The sequence below is a fragment of the Sparus aurata genome, chromosome 20 (genome assembly GCF_900880675.1).
Source record: "Sparus aurata chromosome 20, fSpaAur1.1, whole genome shotgun sequence".
Lineage (NCBI taxonomy): Eukaryota > Metazoa > Chordata > Actinopteri > Spariformes > Sparidae > Sparus > Sparus aurata.
Genome location: NC_044206.1, coordinates 12,283,942 through 12,300,991, shown reverse-complemented (window position 1 = coordinate 12,300,991; position 17,050 = coordinate 12,283,942). Strand labels below are relative to the sequence as shown.

The window sequence follows — 17,050 nt, the reverse complement described above, 5'->3', positions numbered from 1 at the left end:
TCACATTGTGGGTGTGTTGGTTGTTTTTCACTTGTTTGTGCTGTATAGTACCAATAACTATGTGTAATGGACCCCAGTTTTGATCATTTGTTCTCTTTTTTTCCACTCAGAATAATCACTTCATTGTTTTTAAGGTAAAGTAGGATTATTTGCTACTTTCTGAGTTCTTAAATATCTGTATCTTTTGAAAAAGGGCTAATTTAAAAATATAGAGATATTAACAATTAAATGGTGCACAATTTAGGTTATGCCACTGAACTTCAGGATGAAATATTTGTATTCCTTTCACCATGTTCGCAGCTGCTAAACAGAAGTGAACGCGGGCAGCAGGGCGCCCTGCTCGGCCACCAGAGGGCGTGTTTTCGCCGTCGCCTCCGTGAACCGGAATGAAATGGTTTCACCTTGGGTGCATACATATCGCCGTGGAGGCACACATTTTATTGTAGCTGGGGATTTGACATTCAAATGAAAGATAAATGTCACTTTAGTACCGCAGTGCGTCTGGCTGTTCTTCAAACAGAGGGGAAACATGAAACAAGACGTCAGGATACTTCTGTTGGGGGAACGTAAGTCCTCTTGCACTGACAGTTGACCACAAGCTAAAAGACTAGCATCAGCAAACATTAGCTGTGGTAGCTAACATACCAACTTGTAACTGAATTTACCTCGGTTACTCCTGGTGGCATGGTGCCGATAACTCTCTGGAAAGGGAGATACATGTCTCTTCACTGCATGTGTGGCCTATCAAACACGTTTTCTTCGCAGTTGCCGCTTTCCAGTAGTTAATTTCCGCTATGCTAAGTTAGCAAAAAATAACTTTCCGCATAACTTGTTAACGGTTAACGTTAGTAGTTAACTGCTAGCTAACGTTACCATACAGAAGTTAGCTAGTCGGCGTGTTTAATCTTAAACCACATCATAAATTATATATATATATATATATATATATATATATATATATATATATATATATATTAAAAGTCTGTTATTTATAAAGTTGTCCGTTAGTGAGAGAGAGTTGGCTAACAAACATTAGCTGTGGCTTGTGAACTATAGGTTAGTTAACTAGTTTAATTAACCCTAACTGCTGTATAGTTAACGTATTCAGCGTAGCGTTATCCAGAGTTACATTATGACTGTTCGACTAATGTCATTTGACCAGGCTTTAGTTGAAGTGAAACATTTTCCTTTAGCTTAACTGTGCATGGAAATTAACGGTTCAGTATAATACCAGTGTTGTAGTGGTGTGTTAGGCTTAATATTGTCTGTTTAATCCAGGGGCCTTAGAGTTGCATAGGTCAACATCAGGACATTCATTCAGCTCTTTTTGATTACAAAAGGAGTAACTTTAATCAGCTTCTTGCTGCTACATCTCATAGCAGTCATTTCATCCTTGAGTTTTCCTAGTTCTCTTCACATCCTCATCATGTTGTCTGCTCCAACAGCCAAGGTGGGGAAGACATCACTTATCATGTCTCTGGTCGGTGAGGAGTTCCCAGAGGAGGTGAGTGTCAGCACAGCTATTCACCACCACTATGTTTTTGCTTAAAAGTCCATGAAAGCTGAGGTTATATCAAGTAGCTGACCATCTCCCTCTAATAGACTGTGCTGACCACTGTATGCAAATTACTGCTACAGTCACTCTGCCGTAGTCAACATTCTGGTTCATTGTGTGCAGTAAATACGAGGCTAGTTACTGTGTCCAAGCTCATATGATTAAAACATATTTTTTGCAGCTGACGTTGATCTTTTTTTTATTCCTCTTGCAAGTAGGACTCATAGGATGAGATGTCAATATGTTTCTTTTATTATGATGTTGAATCAAGGTTTCATACAAGGATCATCACTTGAGTAATCTACCCAGTATGTTGGTTCAAAAAATCCAAAAAGTAGTTCCCCTGGAGTTTGAAGATCACTTAAAACGTTGAATTCAATGTGGGTTTTCCCATGTGTTTGTGACTTCTGCAGCATGTTTTGCTTTTGTTTGAGGGGATGTAGTCAGCCCACTCTGCTATGTACTTTTATGAACTATTTTTGGTTGAAGCTACTTTTAGTTCCAGGACACAAGTGTTTCAAATGTGTAAGGTTGTAGTACACAGTGTTTGTTTACTACTCAAAATCCCTTGGAGACTTATTTAATCTATACTCGTATGGTATTAATGACTAATAGTGTTTGCACTGTTGTCACACATTCCTCCCCAAGTGAAAATCGCCTTGCATTTCAGCTTGTTCTTGTTTATCAACACCAGAGCTGAATCCATGCTTAAAGCAAAACTGATAATGTACGTTTGTGTTGCGGGTTTAGAGTTTATTTCTTTTTTAATCTCTGCTAGGTTCCCGCCAGAGCTGAAGAGATCACCATCCCCGCTGACGTGACTCCAGAGAAGGTGCCCACTCACATTGTGGACTACTCAGGTAACATGACACGTAGCAGCGTTCCCTTTAGCTTGTGTGTGCAGTTTGTTGAAGCCACACATGATGCACGTGGATCCAAATGGCAAGACTTCTAGATGTACTTACATTTGTCCTTAACCCCAACAGAAAAAGAGCAGACAGATGAAGTCCTTAGAGATGAGATTGTCAAGGTAGGTACACCATACAGCACTAATGAACACACTGAACATCCTGATCATACTTTGTAAGAGTTGAAACTTGCTGTGCCAGCCCTGATTTAAAAATAACTTGGAGCCATATAAGTGAACGACGGTGTATCTGAGGTTTGTCACAGTTTTGTTTAGACTGAGTCATATTTATAAGAGGCCCAGCATTAAGTTGTTAAGGCTGATACTATAAACATGCTCGCCTTATCCTTTCTATAGTTGTTTTTCTAATTTTGTGTATTTTCTACAATAACTCTTTTGTATTTTGTAGCAGTAACCTGAATATTTCTATTCTTAGGTCTGTGTCACTCTTTTATTCTTCTTTCCTTTGGTCAAGTTTAAACTATAAAAGGTTTATTGAATTCTTCTTCTCAGCTGTTAATTCTTTAACCCACACAGGCTAATGTAGTGTGCGTAGTGTATGATGTCACCAACGAGGAGACAATAGACAAGGTAGGAACCTACGACTCTATACTGCACAAGCATTCCACACTCAGGTTAACAGGTTAACTAAACATATTTAGAAATACAACTCAAACGAGACTTATATCATACTCTTCTGTTACAGATCAGAACTAAATGGATACCTTTGGTGAACGGAGATGCAGAGAAGGGGAACAAGTATGTATCAGCTGTGTGTGTGTGTGTGTGTGTGTGTGTGTGTGTGTGTGTGTGTGTGTGTGTGTGTGTGTGTTTTACCTGGGCTATCTAACTTTGCACTCCTGCTGTTGAAATGTAATGTTGGCAAACTAGGTAATCTAGGAATTTGAGCTTATTTCACTAAGTCGCCCTGAATAAGTCATAAGTACATGAGAATAATGCCCAAAGTTTGGGGCGTGTGCGTGCATGCAGTTCACATAGTTAGGATGTAGACTGATGTCACTTTTGTACACAGCATGTCATGGTAGTGTTGTATTGAGAGTTGTCTCCTTATGTTATGTCAGGGTCCCCATCATCCTCGTGGGAAACAAGTCTGATCTGCGCAGTGGGAGTTCAATGGAAACCATTCTTCCCATCATGAACCAGTTCTCTGAGATTGAGACGTGTGTTGAGGTCAGATTAACTGCACACACCTACTAACCTTACCATTGAAATACAGAGACTGGGTTTTACACAAGTATTTACACATGCATACTTTATCAGGCCTTTAGATTGCAGAGATTATTGCATTTGACATTGTCTCTCTGCTGTTTTGTCTCTATCAAGTGTTCTGCAAAGAACCTGAAAAACATTTCAGAGCTGTTCTACTATGCACAGAAGGCAGTTCTTCACCCCACTGCACCTCTTTATGACCCTGAGGACAAACAGGTCAGCCATTTTTGGAAATGGGATGCCAACTGTGGAGTCAGCCTGTCCGTCTGTCCCAGTCCACTTATTTCTACATGTGCATATAAATAATTGGTTGCATACTGATAACATTTTTGTCCTTCAATGTTTTTCCCCAGCTAAAACCATTGTGTGTCCGAGCTCTTAGCAGAATATTCTACATTTCAGACCAGGACAACGACCGTATCCTCAGCGATGCTGAACTCAACTGCTTTCAGGTGCCAGTCTAAATCACTTATCCTTATGTCTTCTCAGCTCTTATATGAATCAGTGGTTTGTTTGCTTTAATAAAAGATAAAAATCCATCCATTTTTATGTGCAGAAATCTTGTTTTGGGAATCCTCTGGCACCTCAAGCTTTAGAAGATGTGAAGACAGTAGTTTGGAAGAACACCAGCGATGGGGTGCAGGACAACGGCCTAACCCTAAATGGTAAAAATCAGTCATGAATGACAACATGCAACTTAAAACCGTGTTGTTGCAAGGCCACACTCCACTAATGGCCGACTATTGTGTCTGTCCTCTTTTAGGTTTCTTGTTCCTTAATACATTATTTATCCAGAGGGGCCGACATGAAACCACGTGGACTATTCTCAGGAAGTTTGGTTATGACGACAACCTTGAGCTGACTGATGATTACCTTTACCCTGAGTATGTTCTGTGACACTCCATTCACCTGTACATTTTTATATTGCTGATAACAGTAGTTTTACAGCAGGTTTTATTGCAGTAGTATTGGAAAATAAAGATCCCTGTCCCTGTATTCTATTTAGTCGTCTATCTCAGACTTGCTTTTTTCTCCTGTATTTAGTTTGACCCTTACTGTTGTATGTTTGTGCACACTAGACAGAAATTATTAGGTATCTGAATATCAAACTGTTTTATTTCTATTGTAAGACTTCGAGTTCCAGTCGGCTGCACCACAGAGCTGAATCATGTAGGTCACCAGTTCCTCCAGCGGCTGTTTGACAAGTACGATGAAGTGAGTAGCATTCCTGGCTACCTTTGGTCACAATGTCCCACTCGACAATAAGAGTCCAGCATATTCAGTATTGTTTTGTCTGCTCGTAGGACAAAGACTCTGCCCTGTCACCGACAGAGCTCAAGAACCTGTTCTGCGTCTGTCCTTACATGCCATGGGGTGCAGAGGTCTACGTGACCGTCCCAACCACAGACAAGGGCTACATTTCTAACCTTGGCTACCGTTGTCAGTGGACGTAAGTATCTCACTCAGCTTTTAATGATTTCATGTGATTGGAAGCATGTTTACACTTTTGTGCACTTTATGTTCAGCAGTGTATGTTCTGCTCCAGAGGTCACATGTGTGTCAATACCTTTACGCGCAGGCTTTCTGCATATCTTGACATCCACCGTTGCCTGGAGCACCTAGGATACCTAGGCTACCCTATCCTCACTGAGCAGGAGTCACAGACTGCCGCAATCACAGGTGTGTGTGTGCGTGTGTGTGTGTGCGTGCGCGTGTGTGTGCATGCGTGCGCGCGTTTGTGCATGTGTGTAATTGACTGTTCATTTTAAGAAATCCTGACAAACAGCATGTAAATTATAAAGGCTGAGACCATCTTACTATGAAACATGATAGACATTCTGTGCATCCTCTTTGAAAACTTAAATACAAGTCTCATAGTTAAGCACTGTTCTGTAGGAGGATTAGTCTTAATCCAGACCAAAGGCCTAATCGATTTACATGCATGTACATTTGTCCTTGAGAGGTGAAGGTATTGAATTTGAATTGAGAGTTTATCAATTGCATGTGATTTTAGACACTTTTATGCATGTTTGGATTGAAATGTAGTGCTCTCTCCACATGTGATACACATTATGTTCTTGTGAATATTAATCAAGGTGAAAATTATTGCTGTTTTAAATTAGTAGCTGTTAGTCTTCTTATGATACTGGAATTTCTTACTTTGATACTATACTTTAAAAAAACTCAGTTTGAATCAAATTTATTTGATACCATTTTTGACATTAAGGGCATAAAAAAATATATGTAACAAGGCTTGTGTTCGAACAACAGCCTCTAAGGTAATGTACCTCTGGAGGATGTGACTAATAAAACATTTGTATTGAAACTGTTTGAAATATTTGAGCTGATATGTATCGATATTTCGCCAACACCAATGGTTGTAGGACGTAGTAGTGTCTCTTTGCAGACATCCTGTGTGTGAAGTAGTGGCAGACAAAGGACAGTTTGTCAGGACAGCTTTAACAAGATTGGACAGTGTGATGTAATACGTCTTGCTTCTGCTAATCACACAGATGCTTAGAGGTGAGCTCCTTTAGGCCAGAGAGCAACAAAGATCAACAGAGATCTTTTAACAAGGGGAATACTACAGAGCATTATGTAATTTCTGTGTTTAGTTAAGTAAAATCAATCTTTTGATTTAGTACTACTGATGTTAATTGTTATTGTACATTTATTTTTAGACATGCAAGCAGCTGTTATTGGGTTGTCATTCAAATACATTGCTCCATAGTGAAATGTCTCAGCAGCTGTTGGATGCATTGCCACAGTGTTTAGTGCAGACATTCATTGCACCTAAAGTACCAATCGTAAGACCACAGCTGGGGCTGAAAGTACAGTTTTGACATATTGATAAATAGTGAGGTCTGACAGTATAGATTGAAGTAGGATAAGCAGAGTCCCAGATATCCTTAAAGGGTTGGCACAGACCATAAAATCCCCTTCACAACTATTAGTTTTGTTTCCTCTGACTGTGATGGATCAGCATACACTGCATTTACACAGGTGTAATGTGCACCTGCATTATATTCTTAACCTAGTTGTTGATGACTGGTGAAAATCCCCTAATTGCCACTAGATGTCACTTTTATCTAAAGTTTTAGTTACTCAATCTTAACCTATTGTACTTTAGTATAAAATAAATGGCATGTTATTAAGTAGCCTTCATGTAAATTGTCTTTTATTGCTCATAAATTTAAACCTGGAGAGTATTGGTTATTTATTATCTGAAGGACTAAAATGACTTCCTGAAAGGTAAATAGTTGTTTTTGTTTGTTTGTTTTTATTGTATCTAATGTCAGTATTTTCTATTATTCTTATCTCAATAAGCTTTATTGGTGAGATCTGTGATGCAGCAGCCACAAGTCCTCAGAAGTAAACAGGTCAGCACAAGAGATGTTTTCTATCGGCTGAACTTTAGCCTGTATGTTCTGTTTGGTAGCCAAGACAAACCAAGCGCTGATGAAACTGGAGAGAATAGAACGCATTTGTTGCCATGTAAAGAACTGAAACAACAGCTCCTGTGTCGTGTTGATCTTTCTCAGCTGGTGGAGGAATTAATTACTCTGCTTGGCCTTTTTAATGATGATGTTGGCCTAATGAGTAGCTCACGTCTATTGTGCTGAAAATCAAAGAGCATTTTCAATTTTACCATTTGGTGAGGTAGGGCAAAGGTTCAGCTGAAGTCTTTAAGCTTAGTTAGTCAAATTCTAACTGACAGAAGGGCAACCCCGTGTGTTTGTGTATCAGGTTTACATTTTGTGTTTCTGCTTGTCTCTGTGTGCAGTAACACGGGAGAAAGAGGTGGACCTGGAGAAGTGCCAGACACAGCGGTCAGTGTTTCTCTGCAAGGTGATCGGACCACGGGGGACGGGCAAGACAGCCTTTCTTCAGGCCTTTTTGGGGCGCAATGTTGTGGTACGGCACCATCTGCTAGTCTGGAACTAAAAATAATAAAAGTTTTATTGTTAAACTGCTGAACTTGTGCTCATGTGCATTATCAACACTGATAATGCCAAGTAGTGATAGTTCTTTTTTTTTGCCCTCTACAGAGTAAGGGAAATCCTAGCAGTGCCTTCTCCCCCTATGCCATTAACACTGTCCAAGTCAGCAACCAGGAGAAGTACCTTATTGTAAGTAGTTCCCCTCCTAATCTTAACGCTGACCCTTTTCCCTTTGACCCTGACTAAAGCTTGAGCAAAACACTCCTCTCCTCTCCATGCAGCTCAATGAGGTGGATGTGGAGGTGGAGTTCCTGAAGGCATCAGACGCCTCCTGTGATGTTGCTTGTCTCATGTACGACACCAGTGACCCACACTCCTTCGACTACTGTGCCAGTATATACAAGGTCAGTCACAGCAACGGTTAAAGGAGCATTAGAAGAATAATATAGTCTTTGTTTATTATGAATTTAGTTTTTGCTATTCACATAGCTACTTTACACTGTTTGTGCTGCATTCTACACACACTCAGCCTACTTAATAACGCAGCTCCCTTAGTAGCAGTTTCTAATACTTGTTTTTGTAATTACAATAGTTAATTCTGTTTGAAGTGTTGAAATTAACTAGTGTTAGATAACCCCTCATATTAAAAATATGACAGAAAGGAGAGTTTGTTTTTACTGTTTCAAGTCTTTGTTTTCTCACAAATCAGAAAAGTCCAAATGACAAATGCATCAAAAGTAAAACCTGTATACAATAGCAAATTACGCAAAAATGTACCCTTTTTCCATGCACATACAAAAAAGTGCAAATGAACAAGACAGACCTTCCATTTGTGAATAGTACTCTGCAGTTATTTAATAGCCACCCCCAGCCACTGCTGTGATTGCTATGAGAGGGTGTACTTGGTCTGCAGAGGTGTTTTGGGTGGGAGGTGTATGTCAAAATTGCATCCACATGAATGCCAGCCGAACATAGCATTGTAACATGATGATCATTGTTATTTACTTCAACTGTTAGTCCTTTAAATCTTAAGGGTGATTGGTGCATATGGTTGTCCAACATATCTGACATTTCTGCTGTGGTTATATTATTATGTAATGTGATGATTTGCTAGAGACTTTGGATCAACCAAACGTTAGTGAAGGTCTTGTTAATAAAGAAAAAGAGAAAATAGAAATGTGTACAAGGTATGTGATGCTGTCGTTATGGTAAACAAATATTCTCATTAGTTCTATTCACAGTAATCACTGTATGTTTGTCACCTCTTCAAAAATAAAACAGTCCTAAGTGGCGGGGTCATTTTGATTAAGGTGTTTACAAGAGGACATTTTGTTTGTTTTTGTCTGTTATTGTGATTATCCGTGCAGTGAAAGTCTCCACATAAACAGTTGTCGGACATTTGACATCCACAGGGAGAAGTGTGTCCCTCCACCAATGAGTAAATTAAATAATCAGCATAATCTAAGTGTGCAGGCGTTACCCTCTTTTCATCCACACAATGTCCCGAAACACCTACGTGATGTGCGTGTAGCCAGCCTTATCTTCTTCAGCTAAATAGGCAACAATTTCATGTACAAGTCATGATTAAGGGCTTCTGAATTTTCATCTTTTTGTTTGCATTTAAAATGTATTGCAGTTAAGTTACCTGAATTTAATTATGAGCCTATTATGAACACAAGGTAGGTTTTCTTCTCACTCAGCTGAAGTTTTCTCTCTTTATCTCAATTCTTACTTAGCAACATTACATGGAGAGCAACATCCCGTGTGTGCTGGTCGCCTCCAAGGTGGACCTTCCTGAGGTCAAGCAGTTTCATGGAATGGCTCCTGCAGAGTTCTGTTATAAACACCGCTTGCCTCCACCGCTGCCCTTCTCCAGCCTGCTCCTTGATGCCACCAGCAAGAACATCTCCACCAGGCTCGCTTGGGCAGCAACATACCCGTAAGTCAAACCAGACATCATTGAAAACCTGGAAAATGTCAAGATCAGTCAGAGGAGAAATCTGTTTTATTACATTGTGTGAATTAAGGGTGGCAGGTAGAGATGTTAAAGAAGCAGTTTTGCTTATGATATCCAGCTGTGTTGCTTTCTGTGACTGATCCTTGTCGTTTTGTTTGCCTCTAATCTCCAGACACCTGAATGGTTCAGACATGACCAACACATCCTTCTGGCTGAGAGTGGCATTAGGCTCGGCTGTGGTCGCTGTTCTCGGCTTTGCCATCTACAGAGCCATATCCAGACTGAAATGATCAACAACCAGCTGATGTTTTTTTTCCTCCACGCTTCCATCCATCCATAAAGACCAATCCTCCAAGACCAGATCCAGAACCAGCGCAGTCTGAACCTAGTCTGCGTCATTTTACTTTTCACGCTGAAGGCTCACAGGAAATTCTTCATATCTCTGCCCTTTCTCAGAATCTGACTTCTTGACTTTGTCCCTCCCTCTGAATCAGTTGATCGCAATACTCCAAGGGCAATTGGAAGCTAGTGATCATATTATTCCCCACACTGCTGTGCCCAGCTTTTTCTGCCTTATATTGTCCAACCGGGCTGAGTAGGAGTTAGCCTGTCAGCGCTCGGTTCATTGATACATGAAGGCCAGTTCATGTCAAAAAGGTGCTTTATCAGAGGAGAGGAAATGTGGGAAGATAGTTGTGTCTAATCTGTTGCTCCCATCAATTGTATGTTATGTTTTGATGGTGAGATTGGAGAGTTTTTTTATACATGCAGATTTTCAGAAGCATATATTAGAAAAATGCCAAATTAACTACACTGGAGAACCAAAGGGCAGTACATGAAGCATTTTTAAGACCAAACATCCTGATTGGCTGCCACTGAATCTCTTGCTGCAGCTCCTCAAAGAACACTTCCTTTTCATCATGCCACCACAGATATAAGACGTGCATAACGGATTTGCCAAATAACTCCAGCAGCAATGAGCAATCGTAGCATGTTATTAGCCCCTTAGGCATATTATTTTGCCTGAGAATTAAACATTTTATTGTTTTTAGCTGTAAGGCCTCCACTTATCTGCTGTGGCAGGATGAGATGTGCATGAAGAAAAAACTGGTTTGTTTATGCGTCTACAAGAACTCTGTAAGAAATATGTCTGTCCTGTAAAAGGAGGGCAGCAAAAGCTATAAATTACAAATTGTGGAAGAAAAATATAGTCATCTTAATCGCTGCTTCCACTCAGTTTCCCTCTGTTCATATTGAAATGGAAATGATTTTGACTGAAACTGAAATGGATGGGTAATCTGCTTTTTTTTTCTACTTGCACACACCTGACACTGTGCATACACTTTGACCTTGTTACATAATCTACCATCATACTGTTTTCCCAACATGAGTCAGTCATGTTAACGTCTGTTCTGTAGCTTAATTTGGCTGGGGACCTGCTGTTTCTGCAGAATACACTTGTGTGACTTTTAAAATATGGCTGTTTTCTTACTTGAAATTGAACTGATTTAGATGCTTAATAAAAGACCAGACCAGACTGGGTGGGGACTTTTGCCCAAAAGACATAATGGCTGTTGGAATGAAAGATATGTTATGAGGCTGCATGTTAATATGCCTGTGTTTTTTTCAGGTAGCACATTTCAGACCTGACCGTACACATTTTGTTTTAAGCTGTGCAGTACTTTGAGTGTTTATGACTGAACTGTTTGAAAATGTTCCAGATACCCTGTGATTGCAATTACAAAATGTTTGTTGCTCAAAGTAATGGGCTCCTAAGGTAGTATAATGCTGTGGGTGGGCAGAATCCATGATGGATTACTCTGTGATGAAGCAACGCCAATTGCTACCCTTTTGCACGTGGCATCTCAGAGTAGAAGAACAGCAAGCCTCTGCGAGTTTGGGTGCTTTGATCGTTCAGTCTGAAGCTGCGCATCAAGGTTAGTTTGATGCTCTTACACCTGTCATTCAAGATAATAATGAATAACTGTATGTGGAGGGTTAACTGGTGTGTAATCTTGACTTTTTATCAGTTCGACTGCTGCTGGCCTCTCAGTCCTGACTGCAGTGACGAGGAGTCGCCTGTTCCTGTAAGAGGCCACAAGATGGCAGAGTTGCATGCCAGGTGAGAGGCAGGACAAGTTAATACTGGGTGTGTCTTTAGAGCCTCTGCCTCATTTCTCTGCAGCCACTCTTGAGGATAGTGTTGTTGGGATTTGGAGCGCAGTTTCATGTGCTAGAAAACCAGCAACTGCTGTAAATGCCCTGCGTTATACACAGAAGTTTAACCGGTTTTGCAGAAAACTCTATTTTATCAGGTAAATTAATATCTTAGCCTTGTTTACCACCGTCCCGCCCTTTTAGGGACTTCATTAATACACAATTGTGTTTTCTATAGAACTCTTGGTCTTCAAGGTTTCAATTCATACCAGAAGTGTGTCCTACAAAGACCTTGTCTGTCCCCATGACTGGCAGATTAAGAAGTTAAACTAAAGGTCCATCTAGTCAGTGAGCAGCACTGTTAATCTTACTTGATGATATTTAACAGATTTTTCATGTGACTTCTCAGCTCCTAATGTATTGTGTTATGCATGTTTATCAGCCCCCCTGCATCAGATCATCCTCCCTCTCATCGGAGCGTCCATAGGTAGGCTTTGTCTGCAACATCTTTGCGCACAGCTGCTGAACTTTTATTCAGCGAGTTAAAAAATATATACCTCTACCTATAACATATGTAGTATATGTCTATCAAAGGTAGAAAACATTTTGGGTCTATTTTAATAGATTGTTTTTTGTTTAATAATGTCTGACATGCACAGAAATTCCTCCGTCCAACTCACCAAGAATTTTACGCATGCGTAAAACGCGCGCAATAAGTTGTCAAACACATTTCGTAGAAGATGACAAAGGTTTATTGGATTGCAGTATAAACAGTCTTTAAAAGTGGCTGAACATAGTGAGATGCTTGTATATCATGAGTCGTATGAACATGAGGAAATTTACAGAATAGAGCTTGAATGACAACTATAGAGCCTTTAGGAGAATCTTGCTGACGTCCACTGCCTATGGTCTGTACATTGTAAAGGCTCGACAATGCCCACCATTGACACATTTGTATTTTTCAGTATGACCTCGTGCAGTAACAATAACTATTCAATAGTTCAACTGTATATACACATTTTTTTTCCTTTCTCAGCAAGACCCTAGAATAGCTTATTTGTATCCAAGGATCAGACAGAAATTAAAAGTATTATTAACTCGAAATAAAAAAAATGCTCACAATTATTTCTACAGCATCTATAGGCAATAGTGCAATGGAGAGAAAACTACTGGTAAAAACAGCATAAGTTTGCATGAGACCTTACAAAAATAATACATATACGAAAACATTTCCTGAAGTATTTACAGTGACTTTGTCTCTCTCATATTGTCCGATTACTTCTTCTTTGCTGTTTTGGCTGCCTTCTTCGCCGGTTTCGCCCTGGGCTTGGCTGCCTTCTTTGCTGGTTTTGACTTTGGCTTGGCTGCCTTGGGTTTCTTAGCTGGTGCCTTTTGGCTTTAGTTGGCGTCGCCTTCTTCACGACCTTTTTCACTTTCTTTGCAGCCGCTTTCTTGGGCTTCTCCGGCGTCTTGGACACCTTCTTGGGCTTGGCTGCCTTCTTGGGTTTGGAGGGCTTGGGTGCCTTCTTTGGTTTGGCAGACGCCGCTACCTTGGTTGGTTTTTTGGAGTCCTCTGGTTTGGTTAACCTGAAGGATCCGGACGCACCGATGCCTTTGGTGTGGCGCAGCATCCCGCTTGCCACCAGTCTCTTCAGGGCCAATTTGATCTGCACATCGACATTGTCGCCCACCTTGTAGTTCTTCTTCACGTACTTCTGGATGGACTGACGGGACGCTCCGCTCCGGCTGGCGTCGTGAGCGATCGCCGCTTTGATCATGTCCGAGTACTTGGGATGAGAAGCAGGTTTCTTGGGCTTTGCTGCCTTTTTGGCTTTAGCCGGAGCTGCCGATGTCTCTGCCATGTTGACTTTTCTTTTGAGTTAGTTGACACCCCAAAAAAAGAAAAGTCCTGGAGGTGTAATTTCACCCGGCTCAGCTGATACACCAGGGCGTCAGGAAACAGCGATATGTCTGCTCGGCCACAAATAAAGCTTCTCCCAAAAAACAAAAAAAAAGTCCCAGTTGTTGGAAAATATAACGCTTACTGTTGATATATGAGAAATATTGAAATAATCGTCCACGCAAAGTGACGCGTCAATACACCGGACCACTTAAGTGTCTTATTCCACAGGCGCACCAGTGAGCCTATGAAGCCTTTCTGCGGACGTGATTGAGAACACCAACTGCCAGCAGCTGATGTAGCGGACTCCATGGAACTGGCGCCGTCCCGTTTGTGTTTCTTCATCCTCCAACTCCCGACAAATATAAAAGCTACGGCGGAGAACTGATCCACAAAACATTATGGGCTGATAGCAGACACATTAAGCTTCCCGGGGACACACTTGTTTCCGCTCGGACGCGCCGGCGAACAACTTTTATTCCAGGAAAACCGGCTAGAAGTAACGCGTGCTGTGAACAATTTTGCACATTTCGCGTTAAATTGACCCAAACAGACGGAACCCCGGCCCAAATCACCGCATGCATGACGAAATTGAATCTATGCTCCGACGGATGCACGCGGTTCAGTCGCTCCAGGTCTCCGTTTTTGCTTTTAATACATGGATACATTTTCCCAACTAACACAGTCCGGCCATTGACTTTGAGTGACGTGGTCGAGATTATTTAGTGTTAAACCTGCTATAAATTAAATGTCACAATATCTAAGTCACGGGTGACGTTTGGGACGATAATATGGGTTCATATAGGTCGGAACAGGGCGGGTGGCTTCGCTGTGTTTGCTGTTTTTTGGACAGAATTGCTTATAACTGTCACTATGGCAGTCGCCACTCGAGCTCCATTGTTAGGAAAGTTGCCAACACCTCCAAAGATCAGGGATTCTGATAGTACATTATAAAATCGATCACCACATTTTGGATGTTGGGTGCGAATGGGCGTTGTGTTACCAGGTGTGGGTCCAGCTGTAAGGGGGACCGCAGCCGACACCAAAGTCCTTCAATGTAGGGCGCAGTGATGGCTTTCTTTTGTTCAGGAACTGGCGCATCAGGGCACTGTCAATAACAGGTCTGAGATCTGGCTCTCCTCATTCTCATGAGGGTCCGTGGTGCCGGTCCCAAGCAGCAAAAGCATCCCAAATGACAAACTTTACTGTAATTCTTCTGTTTTGATTTGTTATTTTAATATCTGGTCTCATGTCCCTCCCTGCAACGCCATTTTGATTCCTATATGAAAGTCACAGCCACTGGAGGATTGCTTTCCCCCGAGTTTTGTGGCATAATTATCAGAGTTAGTTAGTGGACATAATTTTTTTTTTCGTGTGTGATAATAACCACATTTCTGTCCTCATCCACGTCACAGGCAGCGGTGCGAGAGAAGCCAGGCAGTTAGTCAGGGAGGAGGGTCCTCTACAGTCCAGACTACACTGGGATATTATGGAGCAATGAAGTGTCCACTGTCCAAATAACATGATGCCCATTCACCTTCAAAATCTCACCTGTTTGTTTGTAAAACAGATCCGATAAATAATGTACATAATGAAAATTGAAGTTGAATCTAGTGAGGTAAAATGTCAGTGGCTCTGTCGTTGTGTCTCCACCTGTGTTTTCACAGGGACTTGATGACTGTTTGTGTTTTTTTGTTTTGTCTTTTTTGGGGGTTTTTTTTTTTGGTAGCGTGTGTTTTTAACATGAGGGTGGGCGAAGAGGGAGTGAATGAGTGAAAACAGGGAAGGGAGGGAGGGAAGGGGGGTGAGTTCTTCCAGCTGAAGTAAAGAGGGAGGGAGGAGATGAGAGGGTGAGTTACACACTGTGGCACAAGTGCACAGGAGAGGGAGGGAGGGGGGGAGTGAATCCATGAGCGGGTGAATGAGTGAATAAAGCGGGTGAGGAGAGCTGGAAGTGACTGAGTGAATGGAATATGTGCATGGCGACGTAGGATGGAGGATGGAGGGAGACAATTAGGCTGTGCGATGATTAGAAAATATGAATAGTGGTTAAATGGCTCTGTGGTAATATGACCAACATGCCTATTGTTTCACAGCCCTGTTCGAGGCAGATGCGTCCCAAATAGCTGTCGGCGTGTTTTGGTATTTCTTTTGGTGGAGTGGTGAGTAGGAGTCCGTTGTTTTTGTCAGCGGTGGTCCGGAGTGTGACGTGTTATTGTCTCGTGCCCCCGTTTAGGAAGCGCTGGTTGAGAAGGCAGCAAAGCCCAACACACACGTCTCCCCCCTCGGTTAGACCACTCCCTCCATCGGCCGACAGAGGGACGTCCTCCACGCTGACTGGACCTCCCGAGCACCATCTCACCATCAGAGTAATTATCACCGTAATGAGATGTAACTCAATGACCCGGACATTTTATTAAGCTGCTCTGTGTTGCGTTCCTGATAACTGGGCATAATTTATTGTTAGGCCATCCAATGAGTGCTGAATTGTCCATGATATAATTTATTTTTGTTCTTTTGGTGTCTTTGTGGTGTGGCTGTGTCAAAAGATTGATTGATTAATCAATTAATCGACTGACAGACTATCACTTAGAAGCTATTTTGTTGATTTATTAATCATGAAGTCATTTTTTTAAGCACAGATGCCAAAATTCTCATGATTCAAACCACTCAAATGCGAGAATTTCTATTTCTCCTTGTCTTCCATTCAAGTGGATTTGATATCTTCCAGTTTTTCACTGTTGGTCGAACAAGAAAAAGCAACCGGATGACGTCACCTTGGTCTCCATGAAATTATGATGGACATTGTTGAGACCAAGTGACCAATAAACTTCTCAGCGATAATTAAAATAATAATCTAATTAATATGAAACTACAAACTGTCATTATGAGTATTACTCTAAGGGTTGGGTGATCTAACAAAATAACATTCACCACTTTTAGACCCAAACCAATTTGCATATTGTGCGGAGAGAGGGGTTGAAGATGCACTGCTGACCTTGACAAACAACATATATGAGCACCTTGAACAGGCAAAGAGTCTTGTCAAGATTGTGTTCATAGACTTCAGCAGTGCCTTCAACACAATCCAACCGCACCTGATGGTAAAGAAATTGGTACACCTCGGGGTAAATCCAAGGATAATTTTGTGGATTTATGACTTTCTGACTAACCGTTGTCAACAAGTCAAATTCAATTCATGCGTCTCATCCCTAAAAGCCATAAACACAGGGGCACCACAAGGGTGCGTCCTGTCCCCTATTTTATACACCTTATACACTACTAATTGTCAAGCAACCTCTTCAGACCACACTTATTTTAAATATGCTGATGATACAGCATTAGTGGGTTTTTTAAAGTCTAACACTGCATCTCTAGAGGGTTTTGAAAGGGAAATGCAAGG

The 17,050-nt window shown here is 41.3% G+C and overlaps 2 protein-coding genes across 2 annotated transcripts; one reads left to right on the top strand and one right to left on the bottom strand.

Annotated features, from left to right (window-relative positions):
• The first annotated feature begins 337 nt into the window (after positions 1-337).
• Positions 338-11,155, top strand: rhot2 (ras homolog family member T2). Its single transcript, XM_030400295.1, has 19 exons — positions 338-566; positions 1,446-1,504; positions 2,334-2,415; positions 2,542-2,585; positions 3,000-3,053; positions 3,169-3,221; positions 3,545-3,653; positions 3,807-3,908; positions 4,046-4,144; positions 4,249-4,357; positions 4,456-4,576; positions 4,823-4,907; positions 4,997-5,142; positions 5,272-5,372; positions 7,477-7,607; positions 7,742-7,822; positions 7,915-8,037; positions 9,370-9,572; positions 9,763-11,155. Exons 1-19 carry the CDS (start codon positions 530-532, stop codon positions 9,878-9,880), a joined length of 1,857 nt encoding a protein of 618 aa, XP_030256155.1. The 5' UTR covers positions 338-529; the 3' UTR covers positions 9,881-11,155.
• A 1,321-nt stretch (positions 11,156-12,476) lies between these two features.
• Positions 12,477-13,896, bottom strand: h1-0 (H1.0 linker histone). The gene is given in 2 exon segments (XM_030400296.1): positions 12,477-13,136; positions 13,139-13,896. Coding segments are annotated over 2 exon segments (585 nt in total). The 5' UTR covers positions 13,610-13,896; the 3' UTR covers positions 12,477-13,022.
• Between the last annotated feature and the right edge of the window lie 3,154 nt (positions 13,897-17,050).

What these genes read in the sequence shown, in the direction of transcription:
- rhot2 (XM_030400295.1), top strand. Translation starts at nt 530, where the DNA reads ATGAAACAAGACGTCAGGATACTTCTGTTGGGGGAAC. An exon ending in AGATTGAGACGTGTGTTGAG is followed by an intron (nt 3,654 to 3,806) that starts GTCAGATTAACT and finishes GTCTCTATCAAG; the next exon opens with TGTTCTGCAAAGAACCTGAA. An exon ending in GGCTACCGTTGTCAGTGGAC is followed by an intron (nt 5,143 to 5,271) that starts GTAAGTATCTCA and finishes CTTTACGCGCAG; the next exon opens with GCTTTCTGCATATCTTGACA.